Genomic DNA, 20,599 nt, shown 5'->3' on the forward strand with positions numbered 1-20,599 from the left:
AAATTCTTCATAAGTTTTAGTATTTGTGTAGAATATAGCATCATTCGCATTTTCTTAAATAGAACCTACTTCATTCAGGATTAACTGAAAACAAAGTTAGTAATTACTATGCAATATATTTTTCTCTTTACAAACAGGCAGATATCTGGAGCTTAGGGATAACTGCCATTGAGCTAGCTAAAGGTGAGCCACCTAATTCAGATCTCCACCCCATGAGAGTCCTGTTCCTTATTCCAAAAAACAATCCACCTCAATTAACTGGGAATTATAGCAAGCAATTTAAAGAATTTGTGGAGGCTTGTTTAAATAAGGACCCAGAAAATGTAAGTTGTACTATTCTGTCAAAACATATTTCAGATACTTCAAGAAATTATCTTCTTAATTAATTGCACTAGAGATTTCTTGTGTGTGTGTGTAATATCAAGGGAAAGGTTGCATTTTGAGGCATGATGTAGTTTAATATGACAGTATAATTGTGGGCATTATTAAAGTTGAACTTCCTCCTTCATTGTTATATGGTTCTCTCTGCATGAAATTTAGTGTAGTATTGTCAAAATATTACAGAAGGAAATTTAGCTGGTAGTTTTGACACTATCTTCAGATTCAGTTTTAAACTAGCCTCTGATAATATTGGTTGTTCAGCTATCAATATTGCTTTTACTATAATAAAACAAAGTGGAACAATGTTATATGCTAGAAATAGTGCTTAGTTTTATTAACTAATTGCCACCCACATAACGCTACAAGAAACATCAGGGATGCTTTGTAAGTCTCATAGTGAAGTGTTGGTGCAGCATGATTAGTGTATTTTCCCTAGTTATTTTTTTTAAAGTTGTATGAGACAGGTTGTATTACATTGAAGCATAGTGACCTTTTGTAATACTAAAAAATGCATTTGTTTATTGCTTAAGAATAAATTGATTATGTAAATATGTATGCCTTATGCTCATAATTCAAAAGCTTTAACATTCAAAATATTTCAAGTACTCAGTAGAAAAATAAAAATATAACTTGGGCTTGTTGTAACTTGTTTGATATCTAGGTAACATTATTGTCATATGTGGCTAAAATAGTTATTTTATTTCTGTAAAGTTTAAGCACCTGTTGAATTTTTTTTTTATAAATTAGAAATACTTGTTAGATTAAATATGATTTAATCTGCCTATTATAATTTAGTAACATAATTTATGATATTTTCATTGCTAGTTCATTTTCATAACACAAAAAATTCTATTTTTTTATTACAAAAATTCAGTAAAATAACTGTCATAAATGTGTATATGAGTTTTGAATCAGGTAGAAAGGCTTCATTTCTGGCTTGCCAGGAAGTCATTATTAAAATCTAATAACATAGAAATTAATCCATCACAAGAAGTGAATGTAAAAAAAAAAAGCATTTTAAATAAGTTTTCAGTGTGTTTACTACAGTGTTAGAATTTAATCCAACAAGTTATCTAGGATAATTTCCAACTCAAATTACATTCGAAAGCTTTTTTTTTTTGTTAAGTTCCCTTCTTTAGGACTGGCAGTGTAAGTCTATGCAAGGCTGTAATTATTTTTCTGGGAGTACAGATATTATAGCTTACCTTCCTGAAAATAATGTATATTTGAGAGAGAAATTCTGCTCCATTCATTGTCTTTATCACTTATCTCACACCTATTTTTATACTCATAATATGCGTAAAAGTGTTTGTAATTGTATTTCTTAATGCCTTCAATCACTGGAATTCTTTAAACAATCCAGAGGCCTACAGCGAAAGAGCTTCTTAAGTTTCCTTTCATAAGAAAAGCCAAGAAGAATTCTTATCTAATGGACCTAATTGAAAGATACAAAAGATGGAAGGCTTCTGGTGGTGGACAGAGTGATAGCGACTCTGAAGCCTCAGACTCGTAAGTGTTTGAGTTATCCATAAACATATGTGAATCACTCTTCTGATCTACATGCCACACACTCCACAGAGGTTTAGAACTAAAATCAATAAAATAATCTCCTTGTTTGTTTTTCAACCAAGATCACAATTATATTTGGATTCCCGGGCCTTTTATAGCCATAGTTGGAGCTTTCTTATTGCAACAGAATAAGCAACTGTGTAGTCAGTTCAGGGATGCAGCTCAAACATTGTTTTTAGGTTCTACTTTATTGTTTTATCATAATTTTTATTTAAAGTAATTGATTATATAAAAATAAAATATTGTTTAACTTTCTTACATACAAATGAAATATATCGTACTGAACATGCTTCATTCGTGTTTTTTATTAAAACACTATTTTTCTTGTTAAGTTTTTTTCCAAATCTTCCTTTTTATTTTTTAAAAAATATTATAACTGAGACACTTTTGTTTCTTATTTAGAGCTACATATTAAAAATAAGCTACAATTTAGTTTCATACGAACAGAGATGTTTCAGATATCAAAGAATACATTCAAGTCTACTAAAAAAATAATGGATTAAAACTGTTTTCTTAACTTTTATTTTTTTGTATGACTTTGCTTCCTTTGAAGTAAAACACTTTTCTTTTGATGTTCATGAAACCTACTTAAATTTTAGAAGGGGTAGAAAATAACTTCTATTTATAAACACACCTTCTGAATCATCTCTTTTTATTACTGATAACCAGCTGTAATTTATGAAAAATGTATTCACACTAGTTTGAAAAATCATGGAAAATTATGAAAAACTGAAAGAACATTTCAGTTTTATAATAGGGTTCATAAATATTTTTTTACAATGCTTAGGAACTTTTAAATTTTAAAGTTTATGCCTAAACGTGATGTTCAGGGTTTGTTACAGATTTCAAAATAACTAGTTGTACTAAAACAAAAGTTCAAAATATGTGTTACATTATTGAACTGGTATGTGATTTGAGTAGATGTGTTACATTGTTAAACTGGTATGCGATTTGAGTAGACGTGCGTTACATTGTTAAACTGGTGTGCTATTTGAGTAGACGTGCGTTACATTGTTAAACTGGTGTGTGATTTGAGTAGACGTGCATTACATTGTTAAACTGGTGTGTGATTTGAGTAGACGTGCATTACATTGTTAAACTGGTGTGTGATTTGAGTAGACGTGCATTACATTGTTAAACTGGTGTGTGATTTGAGTAGACGTGCATTACATTGTTAAACTGGTATGCGATTTGAGTAGACGTGCATTACATTGTTAAACTGGTATGCGATTTGAGTAGACGTGCATTACATTGTTAAACTTGTATGTCATATTACATTTGCTACTGGAAATCCCTATGAGAGTTTATTTGACTTCTCAGAAGAATTTTTGTTCAGAGTAGACGTGCATTACATTGTTAAACTGGTATGCAATTTGAGTAGACGTGCATTACATTGTTAAACTGGTATGCAATTTGAGTAGACGTGCATTACATTGTTAAACTGGTATGCAATTTGAGTAGACGTGCATTACATTGTTAAACTGGTATGCAATTTGAGTAGACGTGCATTACATTGTTAAACTGGTATGCGATTTGAGTAGACATGCATTACATTGTTAAACTTGTATGCTACTGGAAATCCCTATGAGAGTTTATTTGACTTCTCAGAATAATTTTTGTTTAGCTGTGAGATTTCATCTTTAAAATGTTCCAATGTCTTAGTTGTAAAGAAACAATAATATCCTTAATCTGCACAAACCAAGGAACATTTTTCAGTTTATACTCTCTTGCCCTTTGTAGTCATTTTCTCATTCAGAAGGCATCATGAATGTTAAAACATTGAATAATTATTTTATTGTTTACCAGCAAATCGGTAATAATAGCAGATTATTTAAATAATTTTTTCTTTACTGTTGGAAACCTAGTAAGTCAGTACACAAAGGTGTTGAAGTATCATTCAACTGAAACACTGTGGAAGTTCTCCAGAGATGTTCCTTTACAATTTCAACATTACAAACTGTTGGTAAAGCTTAATTTATTTTGTGTGTGTGACTCTGGTAGGCTTGTACTCATGATTGCAAACCTTTAATGTACTTAAAAATTTGCTATTTATGAATATATAACATCTGACACATTCAGGAACAAAAGATAATATTTTAGTGTGCTCAATAACAATTAAACATTATAGTTTATTTTTATTCTACTTTACATATTGTCAGTTTTCATACTGATAATATTTTGGTGGTCAAAGTAATGTTATCTAATATTCTACTTTAATGTTTTTGTTTTCATTATTAAATATTGACCCTGAATGCAGAAAGTAATAAAAAAAAAACATTCAAATTTAAGAAAAATGAACAACTCCAACAGTTGTTTTAATTTATACTTCTGTAGTGGTTTAATAAAATTTAGTATGTAATGTATTTCTTTGTTAGAGATGAATCTAAAGCCAATGATACATGGAAGAGCTGGAGGTGGGACCTAGGAACAGTCGAGGGCCCAAATAACCAAATAGAGCTTCAGTCAAACCCTTTTGCTATGGAAGAAGAGATGAAAGGGTTGCTGGCAAAAAGCCAACAAAATGGAGAATCTTCTCCAGTTTCACCAAACTTCCAAAAAGACATCTCTATCTACTTACGGCAGTCAAATGAAAAGTCTTCAGTGTCTCCAGTAAGTGATCCCGTTAGTTGAAATATTAAAAATAGTATCACTTAAAGAAGTTTTGGATTCTGAAATTGATAGTTGATTTATATGTTTAATCAATTTAGTGTGCTAAAAGGCTTTAAATTTTCAAATTTAAATGCAATATGTTGATATTTCTAAATAAAGAGGTTATTATCTCTCGTACACTACCAGCTGCCATACCAAGTCACAGAAAGACATATGGATCTGGAAGAAGATTAAATCTAAACACTGAACTCCCATCCCATTCTTTGGGGTTTGTTCTAAGAGTACAGACTAGTAGTATGATCGTTATAAGCACACACACACACACACACACACACACACACACTTTTCTCAGATAATGGTTTAAATAATGAAGTGTAAGTTATGTGCATTTATCACTTCTTTTCACTTATAGATGCATCTCAAAATTTGCCTTTCAAGTGCAACTAACATTTATATGATTCTACTTTTCTAGGGTTGTATTGTGCATAATTTGCCCAGATTTATTACATGTATCAAGGAAATAGATATCAACTACAATGTTGAAACTTTATTTCATCAAATGTTATTGTTATGGAAATCTTGTGGTCTTTGCAGTACTTGAGTGACTGTAGTTGTTAATATGGTCCATATAATTAATTGACGATACATTTGTAATGTTACAGCCACGAACACTGAATGATCCAGCTTCTCACCATAAAGGAAAAGAACATGAATTTAAAAAAACATATCTTCAGAAACCAGAACGAAATAGTAAAGATGGTTTTGAACAAAGGCACAGAGATTTAAAAGATGGAATTGACCACAAACATCGAGAAGGAAAAGAAGGGTTTGATCACAAACATAGAGACATGAAAGATGGATTTGACCATAAACATCGAGAAATGAAGAGTGGATCTGAACCAAAACATAGAGAAATGAAAGATGGAATTGACCACAAACATCGAGAACGTATCAGTGACCTTTCTTCTCGAGATTATGAAGCCAAAGAACTCGGAGACAATAGAGATCGGGAAAAAGATTTACACTTTCAGAAGTCTCCTGTATCACCTATTTCTCCAACAAAAATAAATGTAATGAAAAGAACCCTTGCTGTTTCAACTGTTTTACATTCTCTCACTCTAGAGGTAAGGCAAGGCAAAACAAAATTTTTATGCATGTTTCTGTGTTGTTGTTTTTTACATTATCTAAATCTGTACATCTTAAAAAGATCCAAAGAATATATCATCATGGATTAAAAAACTATTTCCATGGCAATAAAAAAAGTACCCTAAAAATTTAAACATCAAGTTCTGCTGATTTAAATAAAATCCAAAAAAAACCTTAAGACTTTGCAAAAACAAAGCATATAAACTATATCAAGATCTACATCAGCATCTAGTGTGTGAATTTTATTATGCATCAGCCAAGATGTTGTAAGTAACACCATTTATAAGAACTGGTAGTTCTTAAGCCAAATTACAGTTTACCAGAACTTTACTGGAGGAAATAATACCGAGTGAAATCTAACATAAAGGATTTTAAACTTCCATCTGTCATCTAAACTTTCTGTTCAGTTTTGTACCATACATTCATTTAGTCCATTTGACCAAAACCAAAATCATTGCAAATAAATCATAAAACATTGTGTAATTTCATAGCTTGAGGATAATTTTTCATTAAAGAATCTTTTTTTATGGCAGAGATTGCTTTTTAGAATTAATTCAGATATGTTCAAAACTGTTGGTTAAGTGTCAGGTGATGCATTTTAGTGTGTCATAAAGATGCTTGGCATCAACTTTGGCCATGCGGGCAAAGTATTTTGAGCTCCTTCCAACAGGGAGCATAAGGAAGAGCACCCTAACCCAAATATAATTTTCAGAGGATTCTGCTTCTAAGGATCATGTGTTTATTTTAGTTTTCTCTTGTGTACAATGGTGAAGAAAACTTTCTTTTAAAAGGGAATAATTAAATACTAAATCATTGTCACATTATTAAACAATGCTCTTTGCTGCTTCCTTTGTAAACATGGCTCTATTCATCAGTTAGATATCCTTTACCATACTTTTTGGCACATGGATAATTTTAGGTATATGTTTCTATTTTTGTGAGATTTTATTAGTGTTACAACTGCAAATATTGATTTTCAACTTGAGTATCACACTGCTGATTGAATGCACACTTGAGTATCACACTGCTGATTGAATGCACACTTGAGTATCACACTGCTGATTGAATGCACTTTATGCAATACACATTCTAATTTTCTTCTGAATTGGTTTACAACAATATTTTGTAAAGTTAACAACTGTTGGACTCCTGACAAAGTAAGTGATTGTATGACTGTTAACAAGTACACTTGAATTTCTAACAAATTAAGGGTGCAATTTAATACATTGTTGTTCTAAACACTTTAGTATAAACAAGTTGAATCCACAAAGTATATCAAGATGCCATGGGTAGATGTTAATAGCTCTTACCTCTTCTTTTTAAATAACATTAAATTTTAAACCAGACAAGATGAGAAAGTGTCTTTACAGTTACTTTTTGTGAGGAATCAAGATTTTTACAAAATTTTAAAAAAAGTTAAAATTCATTGACAATTAACTCTGTACTAGCTTTAAGGGCTATTGAATTAATATGTGGTTAAAACATTACTCGCATGCACATTGCAACTTAATTGGTTGCTTTTAACCATTACTTTCACCAGTGATTTTCTATGGATTTCTTGTTGCATAGGTATAAATTAATTTAAACGTTTCAAGATATAACCAATAAAACTAAACATTGTGCATAACATGTTGCTCCTGTTGCTCTTTATTCTCTATGAAAACCATACGTGCTATTCTAAACCAGGGAAAATGAAAGTTTATCTCAGTTTTTAATAAATAGACATACTTCTGATTTGTAGGCCAAAAAGTATTGTTAAAAATTTTGTCATTAAAAGCAGCATTTGTGTTCTTGTCAAAAAAGAAATGTATTCATTATTTCTGACTGTTTTAAAGTATGAAATACTAAACAATGATAGTTTTAAAGAAACAAAGTATGTTTGAAATTTTTCAATAGGTAAAATTATAAACTCTTTCACTAATTTTACTGGAATAGCTTTCTCCAGTTGCAATGGAACTGTGTCTTCCATATAAAACCAAGAGAAGTTATCGAAACTATTTAAAGCAACTTATCAGTCTGGCCTTACTTTTATACCATTAGGTGGGTGCTAACAAAATATTTTTCCAAATATGGAGAGATTTTTTTTTGCAACAAGCCATTGATGAATCTTATGTGTCTATCTAGAAATCTATAATTGGTATACATCAGGGTTTATATAAATTTTGAGATTCAACCTTCTGAATTCAAAAATTAATTGTAAAATTAAAATAAAATGTCACACAAAAAAGATTCACTGCATTATTGTTTGTTTTTTAAAATTATTTTACCTCTTTAATTTTTACTTGTCAAAATAACTTTTCTAATATATTTGATATGGAGTTTTAGTTGAAATGTAATATAAGTTATGCTTAAAGAAAGAGCATATTCTAATTTCTACCATTTCTACAGCTCCAGCGGAAACATAAGAGCAGTCTAAAACCTGCTGATGGGATTAGGGGAGCTGATAGTGTTGAAAAACTACACAATGCCTTTGATATAGCAGAAAGATCATGTCCTGGATTTAGTGAGCTTTTTGTGCAGGAGATTTTCCATCGATTGTTGCCAACTGTTAGCTCTACAAGAGTTCAAGATGCCATCGATAGACTTGCCAAGTAAATATAAACCAGTTCAAATTGTTTTACATAATATATACTGAGTTGGGAAGTTTTTATGGCAGGAAACTGTTCTAACTAAAAACAAATAAGTTTTTACAATTTTCCAGTTTATTTTAGACCATATTTTGACTCAAGTTCTTAACACAATGTTTTTCTAAGCTTAAAATAACTACCACATTGTATATTTATTCAACATAAGTTGGTAGATAATGCCTCTAATTACATGTAAATTATTATATTAATATTGATCTATAAACATACATTATGGTGATTTATGTCAAGTAATGAAAAGTATTGAAAGTAAGTTTTACAAGAAGACTTGTATTTCTGTCTGCTTTCTGCTAATACTGTATAGATATTTTGAGCAATTTCTGAGTAAGTTCAGTCTAAACTATGTAGTTTTGATGTTTGTTTCTAGAAATCTGCAGATATTAGTACACTTAAGTTAAAGCTAATTCATTCACAAAACCTTATGTTTTGCCAAAGTAACAAGATGAAAAAAACAAGCAGATATTTTATTTGGAAAAAAATTCTGAAATTCATTTTCTTTTCCTTCTAGGGATGGAACCTAGGTTAACCATGACAGGTCTGTGTGACAGTTGCCTGTGAGAAACCTTCACTTCTTTGCCGAAGGTGCCTGATTACTGTATGTTAAACCCCATCATTCCACCCACACTGCTAGGGACTATGTTTTGTATCAGATACAAATACAGATTCTAATTTTTTTAGAAATTTCCTGGCAGATAAAGTTGTTTTCTATAATGTGAGAACCACCTAGAGATTGAAGGTGGGGTACACTGGTAAAGTCAACACCTCCCGTGGAGATTTTAAAATATGGTATATTCCATGTTCCTATTCCCTCAAACAATGGAATAACTTAGAGCTCCATCTAGTTTCCATAATCACACAAATTCTGTGAGCATATTTGAAGGATGCATTATCCTTTTTCATCCTATCCTTATAGTGTTAATAATAAATTCCATTTGGAAATAACTACAGGATCAACTGTGTAACTTGTTTAACTGGTGAAGAAAATCGTCTTAGATATTGATGTGTACAGTTAATATTTACTATAAAACAAAATTCTGTAAAAAGAGTTTTTATTCCAGTTTTCAGGGACTCAAAAGTCTGCCTTTTACATGTAAATTATTTTAACATTTGCCACGTTTTTGTGTTAGTATGGAATTTGTGAGTAAAGTGTTTTAGATTTCCAGTAAAGTTGTCAAGTGTAAATAAGATAGACATGAAATAAAATCCTGTTTGTTCCTTTAATCTTTTTTCTGTGTTGCCATATTTTATGAAAATATTTCCCAAGTTTTTATAGTGTTATGTTAAAATTTGGTAGTGTTACATGTCCAGTGCATTTTGTTAATATGTACTAGAGTTTCACATACAGTTCTAATGATTAAATGACAAGTTAAACATAATACTTTGAACACGAGTTAGTAACACCTTTTTGGCTAAATTCATGATACTAAGAAATTATGTGAGATTTGATATTAGATTAGCCACAAAATTAATAATCTGAAGACCAGAATAATAGACTTTTTTTTTTTGGGGGTTCTTCTCCCCTTAGGCATATTAAACAAAATTGGGGCTGTTTGTCAATGCCAAGTTGTTGTTCATTGTGAGAGAAGGTTTGTGATGGAATAACTTTGTTGTCTAAAATGAAAGTTTACCATTTGGTTGTATATCATTTTCTGAATCTGGCTGGTGTTTAGTGTCTTATTGAAAAGTTTGGTAACAAAAGTATAAAGCAGGAATCCTTTTATAATTTCTGAAAACTGTATGCCAGTGGTTCTCAAGACTGAGTTCTGCAGGTCCTTCAATATAAGCAAAGGCCTCCTGTACGGTTTTGATCAGATGGTTTCTCCATATGTGGTAGAATGATTTCAGTACTATTCTGGTGAAAACAATAGATTGCGTATTTGAAACTGTTGTACTCCCGAGGACCCCTTCTAGAGTTATTTGTGAACATCTGCATAGTTCTCTTCACAGGCAAAAAATTTAAGTAGATACATGATGTGCTAAAAACATGCAAGTCCAAGAAGTCTTGAAAAAATTGAAACAGGAACCCTTATAACCCAAGGGCTTTCGAAAGGTGGGCCTTTCGAGAGTGCTCGGGTTATAAGCATTTCTATTTCAATTTTATTAAGTAGATACACTGTATAAATGAAATTCTCATTGATTTGATGTAAATGCTTAAACATAGTGAATACACGTATATAAAAACTAAAACGTGTTCTGAGTTAATATAAAAATTTTAATCACCCTCATGGGAACACACACTCAAAATTTTGAGTATGGTGTGTAAACTGTAGCTAATTTGACCTATACAGACATGCAATAAATGTTGAAATGAAAGTGTTACAATACCTGTGGAGAAGAAACAATCAAACCAAACTAATTTTTCTTGGCACTAGGACATCAGTGTGGATGACAAGAGATTAAATAGTTTGTGTAAGTTAAACCTGGAGCACAGCTGTTTTGGTGACAGCAAAAACTTAGTGTTTATGTAACTAACATTTGTTTAAACACAGGAAGCAAAAAATTTAGAAATTATATGCTTTTATTTTGTTGTGTTTTCTCAAGTTAAACAAACAAACAAATAGTGAAGTTTAGAAATTCCATTTCTGAACGTAAGAGGGCTACAACATTTGGGAATACATTGAAATGTTCCTGCAAACAAAAGTAGAATGTGGAAATCATGAAGCCTAAGTGTGGGTGTATATCTGATACTATCCATGTGTAAGTGTTAAATATTTATACTGCAGAGTTAAGCTGTGTTTGTACATACAAAACTGAAACAGTTACAAACTTCATAAAATGTATTTGAAATCTATGAACGACTTGTGATATAGTGAATAAGTTACTCATTTAGAATGTTTGTTTTGTTGTATAAATATTTCAAAATCCCTTAAATGGAATATTTAGTTTTAGAAAAAAACAGATTCTTAATCTTATAACTGCATATAACCTGTAGTAACATTCATGTGCAACATTCAGAGTAGAAAATTCCTTGGACAACATATTGTGGATTTATTACGACACTTTCATACGAATCCCACTTGACTTCCCAGTTGCTGAGCAACATTCAGTTAAGTTACCAAATTTCACTGATTAATTCATTTAATTAATTAAAATGGAAAACATTCATTGGATAGTTACTAAATTACCTTAGCTGAGTGGATATTGGAAAATCTCGATTAATTAAATACACTCACTTCGCATTGGTTAATTAACTTATAGCTTGGTCTGCAATTTTGAGGTCTATGACTGATCTACATTAAACTGAGGTTACAATATAATTTGTAGTTTCAGAGCTTTTATAAATGCACATACAAAATGTACCTGTATAGTGAGCCATCAAATATCAGATTCCTCTGTCAAATGTTGATTATGCTCATTTTTACAGAAAGAATCACATTTGGATTTCTATACCCTATTCAGGAAGGAACAAATCTCTTAATGCTTTAACCAAACAGACATGTCATGTATTTACATGCATATACAGTTGTTTTCTTCATAATTTTGTCACCCGCTAAAACAGCTGTAACTCTTCTGATTTACAATGCTAAAATCAGAGGTTCTGTTTCCCTCGGTGGACACAGTAGATGCCTAGCTCGGCATAGCCAGGTGGTCAGGGTGCTCGACTCGCAATCTGAGGGCCATGGGTTCGAATACCTGTCGCACTAATCCTGCTCTCCTTTCAGCAGTGGAGGCATTATAACGTGACGGTTAATAATCTCATTATTCGTTGGTAAAAGAGTAGCCCAAAAGTTGGCGTTGGGTGGTGATGACTTCCCTCTAGTCATACACTGCTAAACTAGGGACAGCTAGCGCAGATAGCCCTGGTGTAGCTTTGCGCGAAAATTCAAAACAAACAAACCATAATTTTTAAATATGACAATACCTACATAGCTAATTTGCCATCAGCAAGATACGGACTAATGGTTGACAGTGGGATACAGCAATTAGTGAATTGATATGTATACTGTAACTTTACTTCTAGAATACATGTACATTTTTCTATAAATATGTAGTATTAATCTAGATTATAAATCTATTGTATAGTTCTGAATATGTACAAGTAAACACAACGTGATTCTAAAGTCTGTGAAGGTTTTTGCCAAATCAAATTCCTCTGCGACTGTCATTCACTCTCCAGGCCCATCAAAGAGTTATTGGCCCTTCAACGAGTCTGTTGGTTGAAACGTATCAACAAATGTCGAGTTTGTTTGTTTTAATTTCGCACAAAGCTACTTGAGGGCTATCTGTGCTAACTGTCCCCAATTTAGCAGTGTAAGACTAGAAGGAAGGCAGCTAGTCATCACCACCCACCGCCACCGCTTCTCTTTTACCACCGAATAGTGGGATTGACTGTCACATTATAACGCCCCCATGGCTGAAAGGGCGAGCATGTTTGGTGCGACAGGGGTTCGAACCAGCGACCCTCAGATTACGAGTCGAACACCTTAATCCACCTGGCCATGCCGGGCCAAATGTCGAGAGAGTGGCCATTTTATGTAGTTTTTTTGGGTTTGTTTTTATACAGTAATTACCTCACAGATCAAAACTGACATGGAAGCGAGATCATTTGCCCACGTAACTGAACTTTGGAGACGTATTTAAAACAATGTAAATTAAAAAAAACTGAAGACAAACAAAATGGATTCTGAAAACAAGGTAGTCATTGAAATAAAATATCTTAGTGAATTTAAAGGCGGACATAAACAACAGCCTCCAGGTGGCACAGCGGTATGTCTGCGGACTCGCACCTCTCGAAACTTGAGCAGAACACAGATATCCCATTGTGTAGTCGTATGCTTAACTACAAACAAACAAGCCAACGGAATAGTGTAGGAAATGAAATACACGTTTATAAATTCATTACGTCAGAGAATGCACTATTGTGGTGTCAGTACTTGCCATGATCAATTGGAAATCCTGTATTCAGTCTCATCTCGCATTCAGAAGTCTTCTGGAGACGGAATGCTTTTTACTGGGAACAGCAGAACTGAATCAATACACAGCATCAATAACATGTAGGTGCGAGAAAAATTATTTTGGTGTATTAAACGCAAAAGGAAATGTTTGCTGAACCTTGTATTTGTTCCTATTGGTCGTTTCAGAATCTTACACAAATCCGTTTTTAATTTTGAGCTAATACACCACAAGGAGAGCAACTAGTCAATAGCATCCACCGCCAACTCTTGGACTGTTCTTATTTGATAAAATAAAGGGATTGGAGTGTCATTTCTATAGTATGTTCTTGGCTCCAAAATATAGAATGTTTTTTCTGGGACAACGGATCGCGAACCATGAATTCTCGGATTAATAGCTCAGATATGCTAACTACTAGACGACGGTATACCCATATTGTAATATCAATGAAGATTAAACCTTTGTATTCATATATCCATTATATAAAATAAATGAGTGTCATTGTGTTTATGTTTTTGTCTTAAGCATATCTATACAATAGGGTACTTGCTCGGTGTTCACTGTGGGAATTGAAGCTATTACTGAGCATCAGAAGATAAAATAGAATCTCATAACCTACGGATAAAAAATAAATAAAAATAGACGCAAACTAAGTTTAAAGACTAGGACTGAAAAAAGTCTTAAATTTTTGACAGAAAATTTCAGAGCAAGAATATTTATGCAAGTTATAAATTATCACCCCGAAAAATATGTTTAAATTGTTATAATGTTCCGCATCGTTGTACAATATACTTTATGCAGACTTGGATTATAGTTTGTTTACTGAGTTTTACATAAATATATACGAAATCTGTCTGGACAGTCCTTTTAATTTTAAAGTGAGAGGCTCGTAAACGTCAGCCATCATTATCTGTTGGGTTGTTCTTGTCAGATCAAGATTTAGATATTGACCGCCATTCTTACAAAATTCCCACGGCCGCGGACTTTTGTGCAGATCTGTGAATGAATAGAAATACTGATCACCGTTGCTTGAACTTTGAAATCAAATTAGATTAATATCATAAAGACGAGCGCAAGATACAACCTTAACTCCAGACTTTACAGTAAACGTCATTTAACTGTGTTTGTCGTTAAGTGCAAAGCTACACAGTAGAAAATACATGCTCTGTCCACCACGGGTATCGAAACCCGATTATTAACGTTGCAAGCACTGAGGACAAGATATCTTATTCCAGAGATTGTAGAACGAGTGAAAATTAAAATATAATTACTTTCATATCCTTAATTTAAGCTAAGTTGGATAAGGCATGGTTTGTATATCCACCAAGGGTATCGAAACCCGATTATTAACGTTGCAAGCACTGAGGACAAGATATCTTATTCCCGAGATTGTAGAACGAGTGAAAATTAAAATATAATTACTTTCATATCCTTAATTTAAGCTAAGTTGGATAAGGCATGGTTTGTATATCCAGACTAAATTCAAGGATTCGTCGTTCGCTACTGGTTGCCACGAGAACGCGATCTGATTTTATGGTTGTGGGTCTGCTTACTGAGTGACAGTCAGCTCTTACTATTCGATCAGAGAAGGTATTACATACCGAATTTTACTATTTGTTCTGACAAGAATAACCGAATAGCTGGCAGTGGGTGATTCTCCATCGCTTCCTCTTTTCTAGTCTTATCACTTCAAAGTTAGAGACGACTATGTGGAGGTAGAGGTTTTTTAACTTCACGCACAAATTCTAAACAAAAACAAGCAGACAATAAAATTAATCTCAAACTATTAACAGCAAGAGAAACAAACATGTGTATATACTTCAACGTAAAAATATATTTCATTCGTCACACGTTTTTCCTAAAAAAATTAAGAACCACCAATAAAAAATTCAATTGTCAAAAAAGGGAAAACTTAAATTACTGTTCTGAATATTCTTATATTTACTGTTCACATTCGTCAATCTTCATCAAAGATTAATGTGAAATGTTCATCCTAAAGTGTTCAATATAATTTCCAGTATCAGCCCCGTTTTTTTTCTGTCGGTCACGTTTTATCTGAACGGTACAATAAAAGTACAACCACATGACGGGAAATGGCTTAAAAACTACTTATATTATACAAGTGTTTGTTTGGAATTATGCACAAAACTAGACAATGGACTATCTGTGCTTTGCCTATCACCGGTATCGAAACCCAATTTCTCGGGGTGTTACTGGGGCCGTATTAAACGAAGGCAAAGGGTTGAACGCTATCTGTATAAATCAGTGACACATCGTGTTTAATCGTTCTATTGCTTATTTGTTCAAAGTAAATTGCCTTGAGGAAAGTATCTGGACATGAGTCATAGATGGCTAGGTGGATAAGGCACTCGACTCGTAATCTGAGGGTCGCGGGTTCGAATCCCCGTCATACCACACATGCTCGCCCTTTCAGCCTTGGGTGCGTTATAATGTTACGGTCAAACCCACTATTCGTTGGTAAAAGAGAAGTCCAAGAGTTGGCCATGGGTGGTGATGACTAGCTGCCTTCCCTCTAGTCTTACACTGCTGAATTAGGGATGGCTAGCGCAGATAGCACTCGTGTAGCTTTGCACGAAATTTAAAACAAACCAAAACCCTGAGTCCTAGAGACTTGAATTATTTAGTATGATGTATCGCCTCATTCGGCCTGAACAATTGCTACCAATATGCGAGACGCATTCTCTGACAGATGTCTGATACAAATATATCAGTTACTGTACTGAATATTTGTGTAACTTTACCAAATAACCCACCAGATGATCTCAGAAGTGTTGTATAGGGTTAAACATTGAGCTCTAATTAGGTCACTCCACAAATATATTTTCTTAATTCAAGACCAAGCACAATATCCTACAAGTTCTGTGACAAAGTGATTTATTATGTTTGTAATAACTCATTGGCCTACTACTGACTAAAATATTCATTTCTGGATCATGAACTTGTCGATTTAACATTTCTTGATCTACGTAGAGAATGAGGTATACAATAACTTAAATGATAGATCCGGTTTCCAACACACAATATGGAAATATACCATAACACTCTCTTTACAACGGAAACATCGGGGAATTATTCTTCTGTCTCCCCTCTGAAAAATACTTTGAAATCACTCTATTATCAGTTACCAATATTTCAACATCAAAACGAAGTAGAGATTACTTGTGTTTGAAACACAGTGTGATGACCTACCTCTTTGTCACCCGCTAGTACAGCAGTAAGTCTACGGATTTACAACGCTAAAATTCCCCTCGGTGGGCTCAGCAGATAGCCCGATGTGGCTTTGCTCTAAGAAAAACACAAACACCTACCTGATCCAACATCCAGAGAGAAAACGTTCCACAAACCTTTTAGATTATGTCATTCACTGTGGGCACATTTAATCTGTACATTTTTATAAAGACGACTTCTAGGACTTTTTAAAAATTCAAACAAGAGAACAGTTATTACATTTGGGAGGAACCTTCTGTCATCTTAATAGTTTGTGAAATGTCACGTTCCCATAACGTTGTAATCCATAATTTCCCCCTTACTAGAAACTTGTTTTTCTTTTTTCGCTTTCTGCATACTGTAAAAAACCGTTAAGCCACTACCAATTGTGTGCGTGTTTCCGTATTGGTACCTACTAAGCCTATTTGTTAGGCATGATGAATGGACTCTTTCCCTGCTGCCTCCTTGTGGCTTAGCGGTATGTCTGTGGACTTACAACGCTAAAAACCGGGTTTTGATACCCGTGGTGGGCAGAGCACAGATAGCCCATTGTGTAGCTTTGTGCTTAATTCAAAACAGCAACTTTCCTTGCTAAAATTGAACGTAGTCGATCCTACGGCTCTGTGTCATTTGCGACTATAGTTTAATGTTTAGTGTCTTATTTATTAAACAGATAGCAGCACTTTACGGGCAAATGCAAAACTTCCACTTAATATTCATAAGCCTTAGATGTTTATATTGGACTATTTACATATTCATGAATCTGATCACGTGATTAGTATTGTTTCCGGGAAGCGGGAAAAGGGAAGAATTTTGTCAACAAAGTTTCCAAGATGGCTTTGCGCAGGCGCTCATCATTCATTGCAGCTCAGGTTTTGGAAATAATTCAGCAAGATTCGGACTCAGGATGTGACTGTTTTCAGTATGAAAGCTCAGAAGAAGACTTGCACGACATGGTGGAGAAAGTAAACAAAGCAAATTGGAAGCAACCAAGGGAATAGACATAGTTAAAACCACGAGGAGGCGTGGTTCCACCACCAGGGGAAGGTCACCGAAATCAGAGGGAAGAGCGACCGCGGTTTAAGGAAGGGCCCGAGGAAGCAGTTCAGGAATTCCACTCCAAGTACAGTCCCCATCTCCACCAGAACCAGAACCATCGACAAGTTCAGAAAATAATGCCCAGTGGCAATGGGAAACTTTGGAAGACATGGAGGTGCTTGAACAGGACTAGCTACCTGACTATGTATGTTCCAAGCAAACTGAAAATTTAGTGCTTATATGTCCATTTGCAGTGAAGTTATAAACTGTTTATGTCATACATACCTATTCGGTTCTAACAGGCAAAATTAATGTGGCATTCAGCATTACTTAAAAATAATAATTTGGCAGCGAAATAGTTAAGGAAAGTGGAATGATGCTTTTAGTTGAGAAAAGTATTTGACTGCGTGTGTATTTAGGATACCGATTTGTACTGTTGAAAGTTTCCAGATGTTTCTAGTAAATAAAACACTTCGTAAATGTTTCTTAAGGTTTCATATCACTTGTTTAATTTTAACTTTCGTTTCCGTATTAGAAACAATTCAACAAGCTTCTGTTTCACTAAAAACCCAACAAAACTTATGTTTGGATAATAAAGAAAAATAACTAGGATAAAATTAGTGCCTTTTTCTGTTCTATCAATGTTGTGAATTTCTTTGTTTGTATAATAAAGAACTGTCTCGTTTTCAAAGCGCAGATAACCTACGTGTAGCTTTGCACAAAAATTCAAAACAAACAAACTCATTTTAAAATGTAAATATATTATTATTATTATTATTATTAGTGAAAACACATTTTGATAAAGTTAAGTAAACAAAATCACAAGGAAGGACTGCATTAAAAACATCAAGTCCAAACCTCTGACTAATTATATTAGTTTGTTATAACTTAACTAATTATAATAGTTTGTTATAATTTAAAAAACAAACCGAAGCAAAAATAAAATACACAAAAAAAAAGCCGCGTTAATTGAAAAGATCGCAGGGTACAAGTTATGATGTGGGATTATAAAATGTATCTCAGGGTTTGGAGGTGACTGAGGTAGTAGGACCCACATTGCAGTGAGGATACACCGTCTATCAGTCTTAACCTCCATTCGCTAGTCTCACACAAGAAAATTAGAAATTAGAAGAGCGAGATGTGGGTGCTCAAGCCCACAACGTCCCACATCTATATCACCCTTTACTGCCTGCAGACAGTTGTGGCAAGGTGACTGATCTCCCAAATTCAAATAAGAAAAAGATAAACATAAAAAGATGAAAAATAAATAAATAAAGTGAAGGGTGATATAGATGTGGGACCCACATCTCGCCCTTCTAATTTCTATTTCTATATCTACTGGTACTCTTTTATTTCACATTGTTCGTATTGCTGTCTTTTTTCGATATCTGGAAAGGTTGTTTTTTTAACCGACAGGTGTCTTTGCTAACTTTTGGTATGTAATAAAAATCGCATTCCTTCCGCGTTAATGCAGTATTTTCATTTGTTAATTAAAATCGCTGATTACGTACTTTATTTTATATAACGAATGCCTTGTTTGGTGTTATTACGAACCAGATGTGGTCCAGTGGTTATAGTGCCCGGGCAGTGAACCGGGGGAATCATGGTTAGCGACTTTACGGGCAAATGCAAAACTTCCACTTAATATTCATAAGCCTTAGATGTTTATCTTGGACTATTTTCATATTCACTTTTATGGGCTGTGCATGCATTATAAAGGTAACAGTCGCATCCTATTTCCTCATTATTGAGTATTGGCATTATTGAATAGCTGCCTTACCTTTAGTCTATGAGTTCAAAATTAGGGACAGCTAAGCGCAAATTAATATTTTTGTAGTTGTGCGCAAACATTCTGAAATAAACAAGCAAAAATCTCTGGTGAATACGACCTGGTAAAACTGGAACTAGTATTAAGAATGTAATATGACAGTTTGTTTTTACCTTTATGACCATGAGGCAGTATGAAGGGAGTTAATCTAGTAGTCTTCATGTCGAGGAAGCTCCATATATTAATAGCTTCTAAGCGGTAAAATCAATGCCGTTTTGTTCAGTAGTACATGTAGTGGCATTATATTTCAACTTACTAGGCACTACATTACTGAACAAAACAACATTGATGCCACAAAGAGCAAGAATAGATCACATGTAAATTTATCATTAACAATTATAAAGTTTAAGTTTTATATTACATATAATGCGTTTATTGTTGCTGTTTACTGATCCTAGAACAAAAACTTTCAATCTTATTTTATTTGGAAATTCGTATGGATTAGAGTAAATTAACCTATGTGACTTTTTCTTCTCTTTCATTAGTTGTATTTTTGTACGCCAACAATACCAAGTTTAGGGCGCACGTATACCTGATACTATTTTATTACAAATTAGGATCTCTATCAGACTACTCTCAAACTGAAATTACTTTAAGCAATATTAAAGTAAATCAATCTACGAAACCCTGGGCTTGGTCAAATACACTAGTGGAAATGGCATCACCTTCTCAGTCCAAAACTGTGATAAGATCTGAAATCGGTCAAGAGATGACGGAGCTGCGAGTTAAAAGTTTGTACTTAGAAATAAAAAATAAAAAACTCAGAGCCGTTCTTTGAGCTGCTATTTCGCGGCTGAAAAAGAAAGACTGCTCTTTGGTGAAAAATATTTTTTTATTTATAAAAATTTTATGTGAAAATTTTGTTGTTTTTAAAAACAATAATTGTCATTTAGTTTTCTGTATTTTATTATATTTTCATATGTAGTCATCTATATGAGAGACAGTGATATTCAGAGAATATAAACAGAAAATTCTTACCTGTAATAAAAAATGTTTTTCAAAATTCTTGTTTCGAAGGAAAATATTATATATTTTTAAATATTTTGAATGATTACTTAAAGTGATAATGGCTAGAAATATTTTTATTGAAATAAAATATTTTAAAGGTTTTCCCAACCTAAACTGCTCAATAAATATATGTTTAATTAATTATTAAGTCAATAAAATAAATTCTTCTTAAATGATATTCGCGTATTCAAAAATTGATGTACACTAGTTGTAAATATTAAAATTTGATGTTTAAATTTGATTTTTCGATTAC

General features: G+C 33.1%; 1 protein-coding gene and 1 long non-coding RNA gene across 7 annotated transcripts in view; one reads left to right on the forward strand and one right to left on the reverse strand.

The window, feature by feature from the left end:
• The window catches only part of LOC143240036 (serine/threonine-protein kinase 26-like), a 73,815-nt gene extending 64,243 nt beyond the window's left edge, over positions 1 to 9,572 (forward strand). For all 6 annotated transcript variants that reach the window (XM_076481814.1, XM_076481815.1, XM_076481818.1 and 3 more), the window contains 6 exons: positions 138 to 323; positions 1,745 to 1,890; positions 4,326 to 4,560; positions 5,223 to 5,684; positions 8,095 to 8,297; positions 8,860 to 9,572. In XM_076481814.1, the coding sequence (XP_076337929.1) occupies positions 138 to 323; positions 1,745 to 1,890; positions 4,326 to 4,560; positions 5,223 to 5,684; positions 8,095 to 8,297; positions 8,860 to 8,872 (1,245 nt within the window). In that variant the 3' untranslated portion in view covers positions 8,873 to 9,572. The remainder of the gene's footprint in view (positions 1 to 137; positions 324 to 1,744; positions 1,891 to 4,325; positions 4,561 to 5,222; positions 5,685 to 8,094; positions 8,298 to 8,859) is intronic.
• Positions 1 to 20,599, reverse strand: part of LOC143240038 (uncharacterized) — a 57,310-nt gene that overhangs the window by 23,051 nt on the left and 13,660 nt on the right. The window lies entirely within an intron of this gene.

This window comes from Tachypleus tridentatus, chromosome 13 (genome assembly GCF_004210375.1).
Source record: "Tachypleus tridentatus isolate NWPU-2018 chromosome 13, ASM421037v1, whole genome shotgun sequence".
In the NCBI taxonomy this organism is placed as follows: Eukaryota; Metazoa; Arthropoda; class Merostomata; order Xiphosura; family Limulidae; genus Tachypleus; species Tachypleus tridentatus.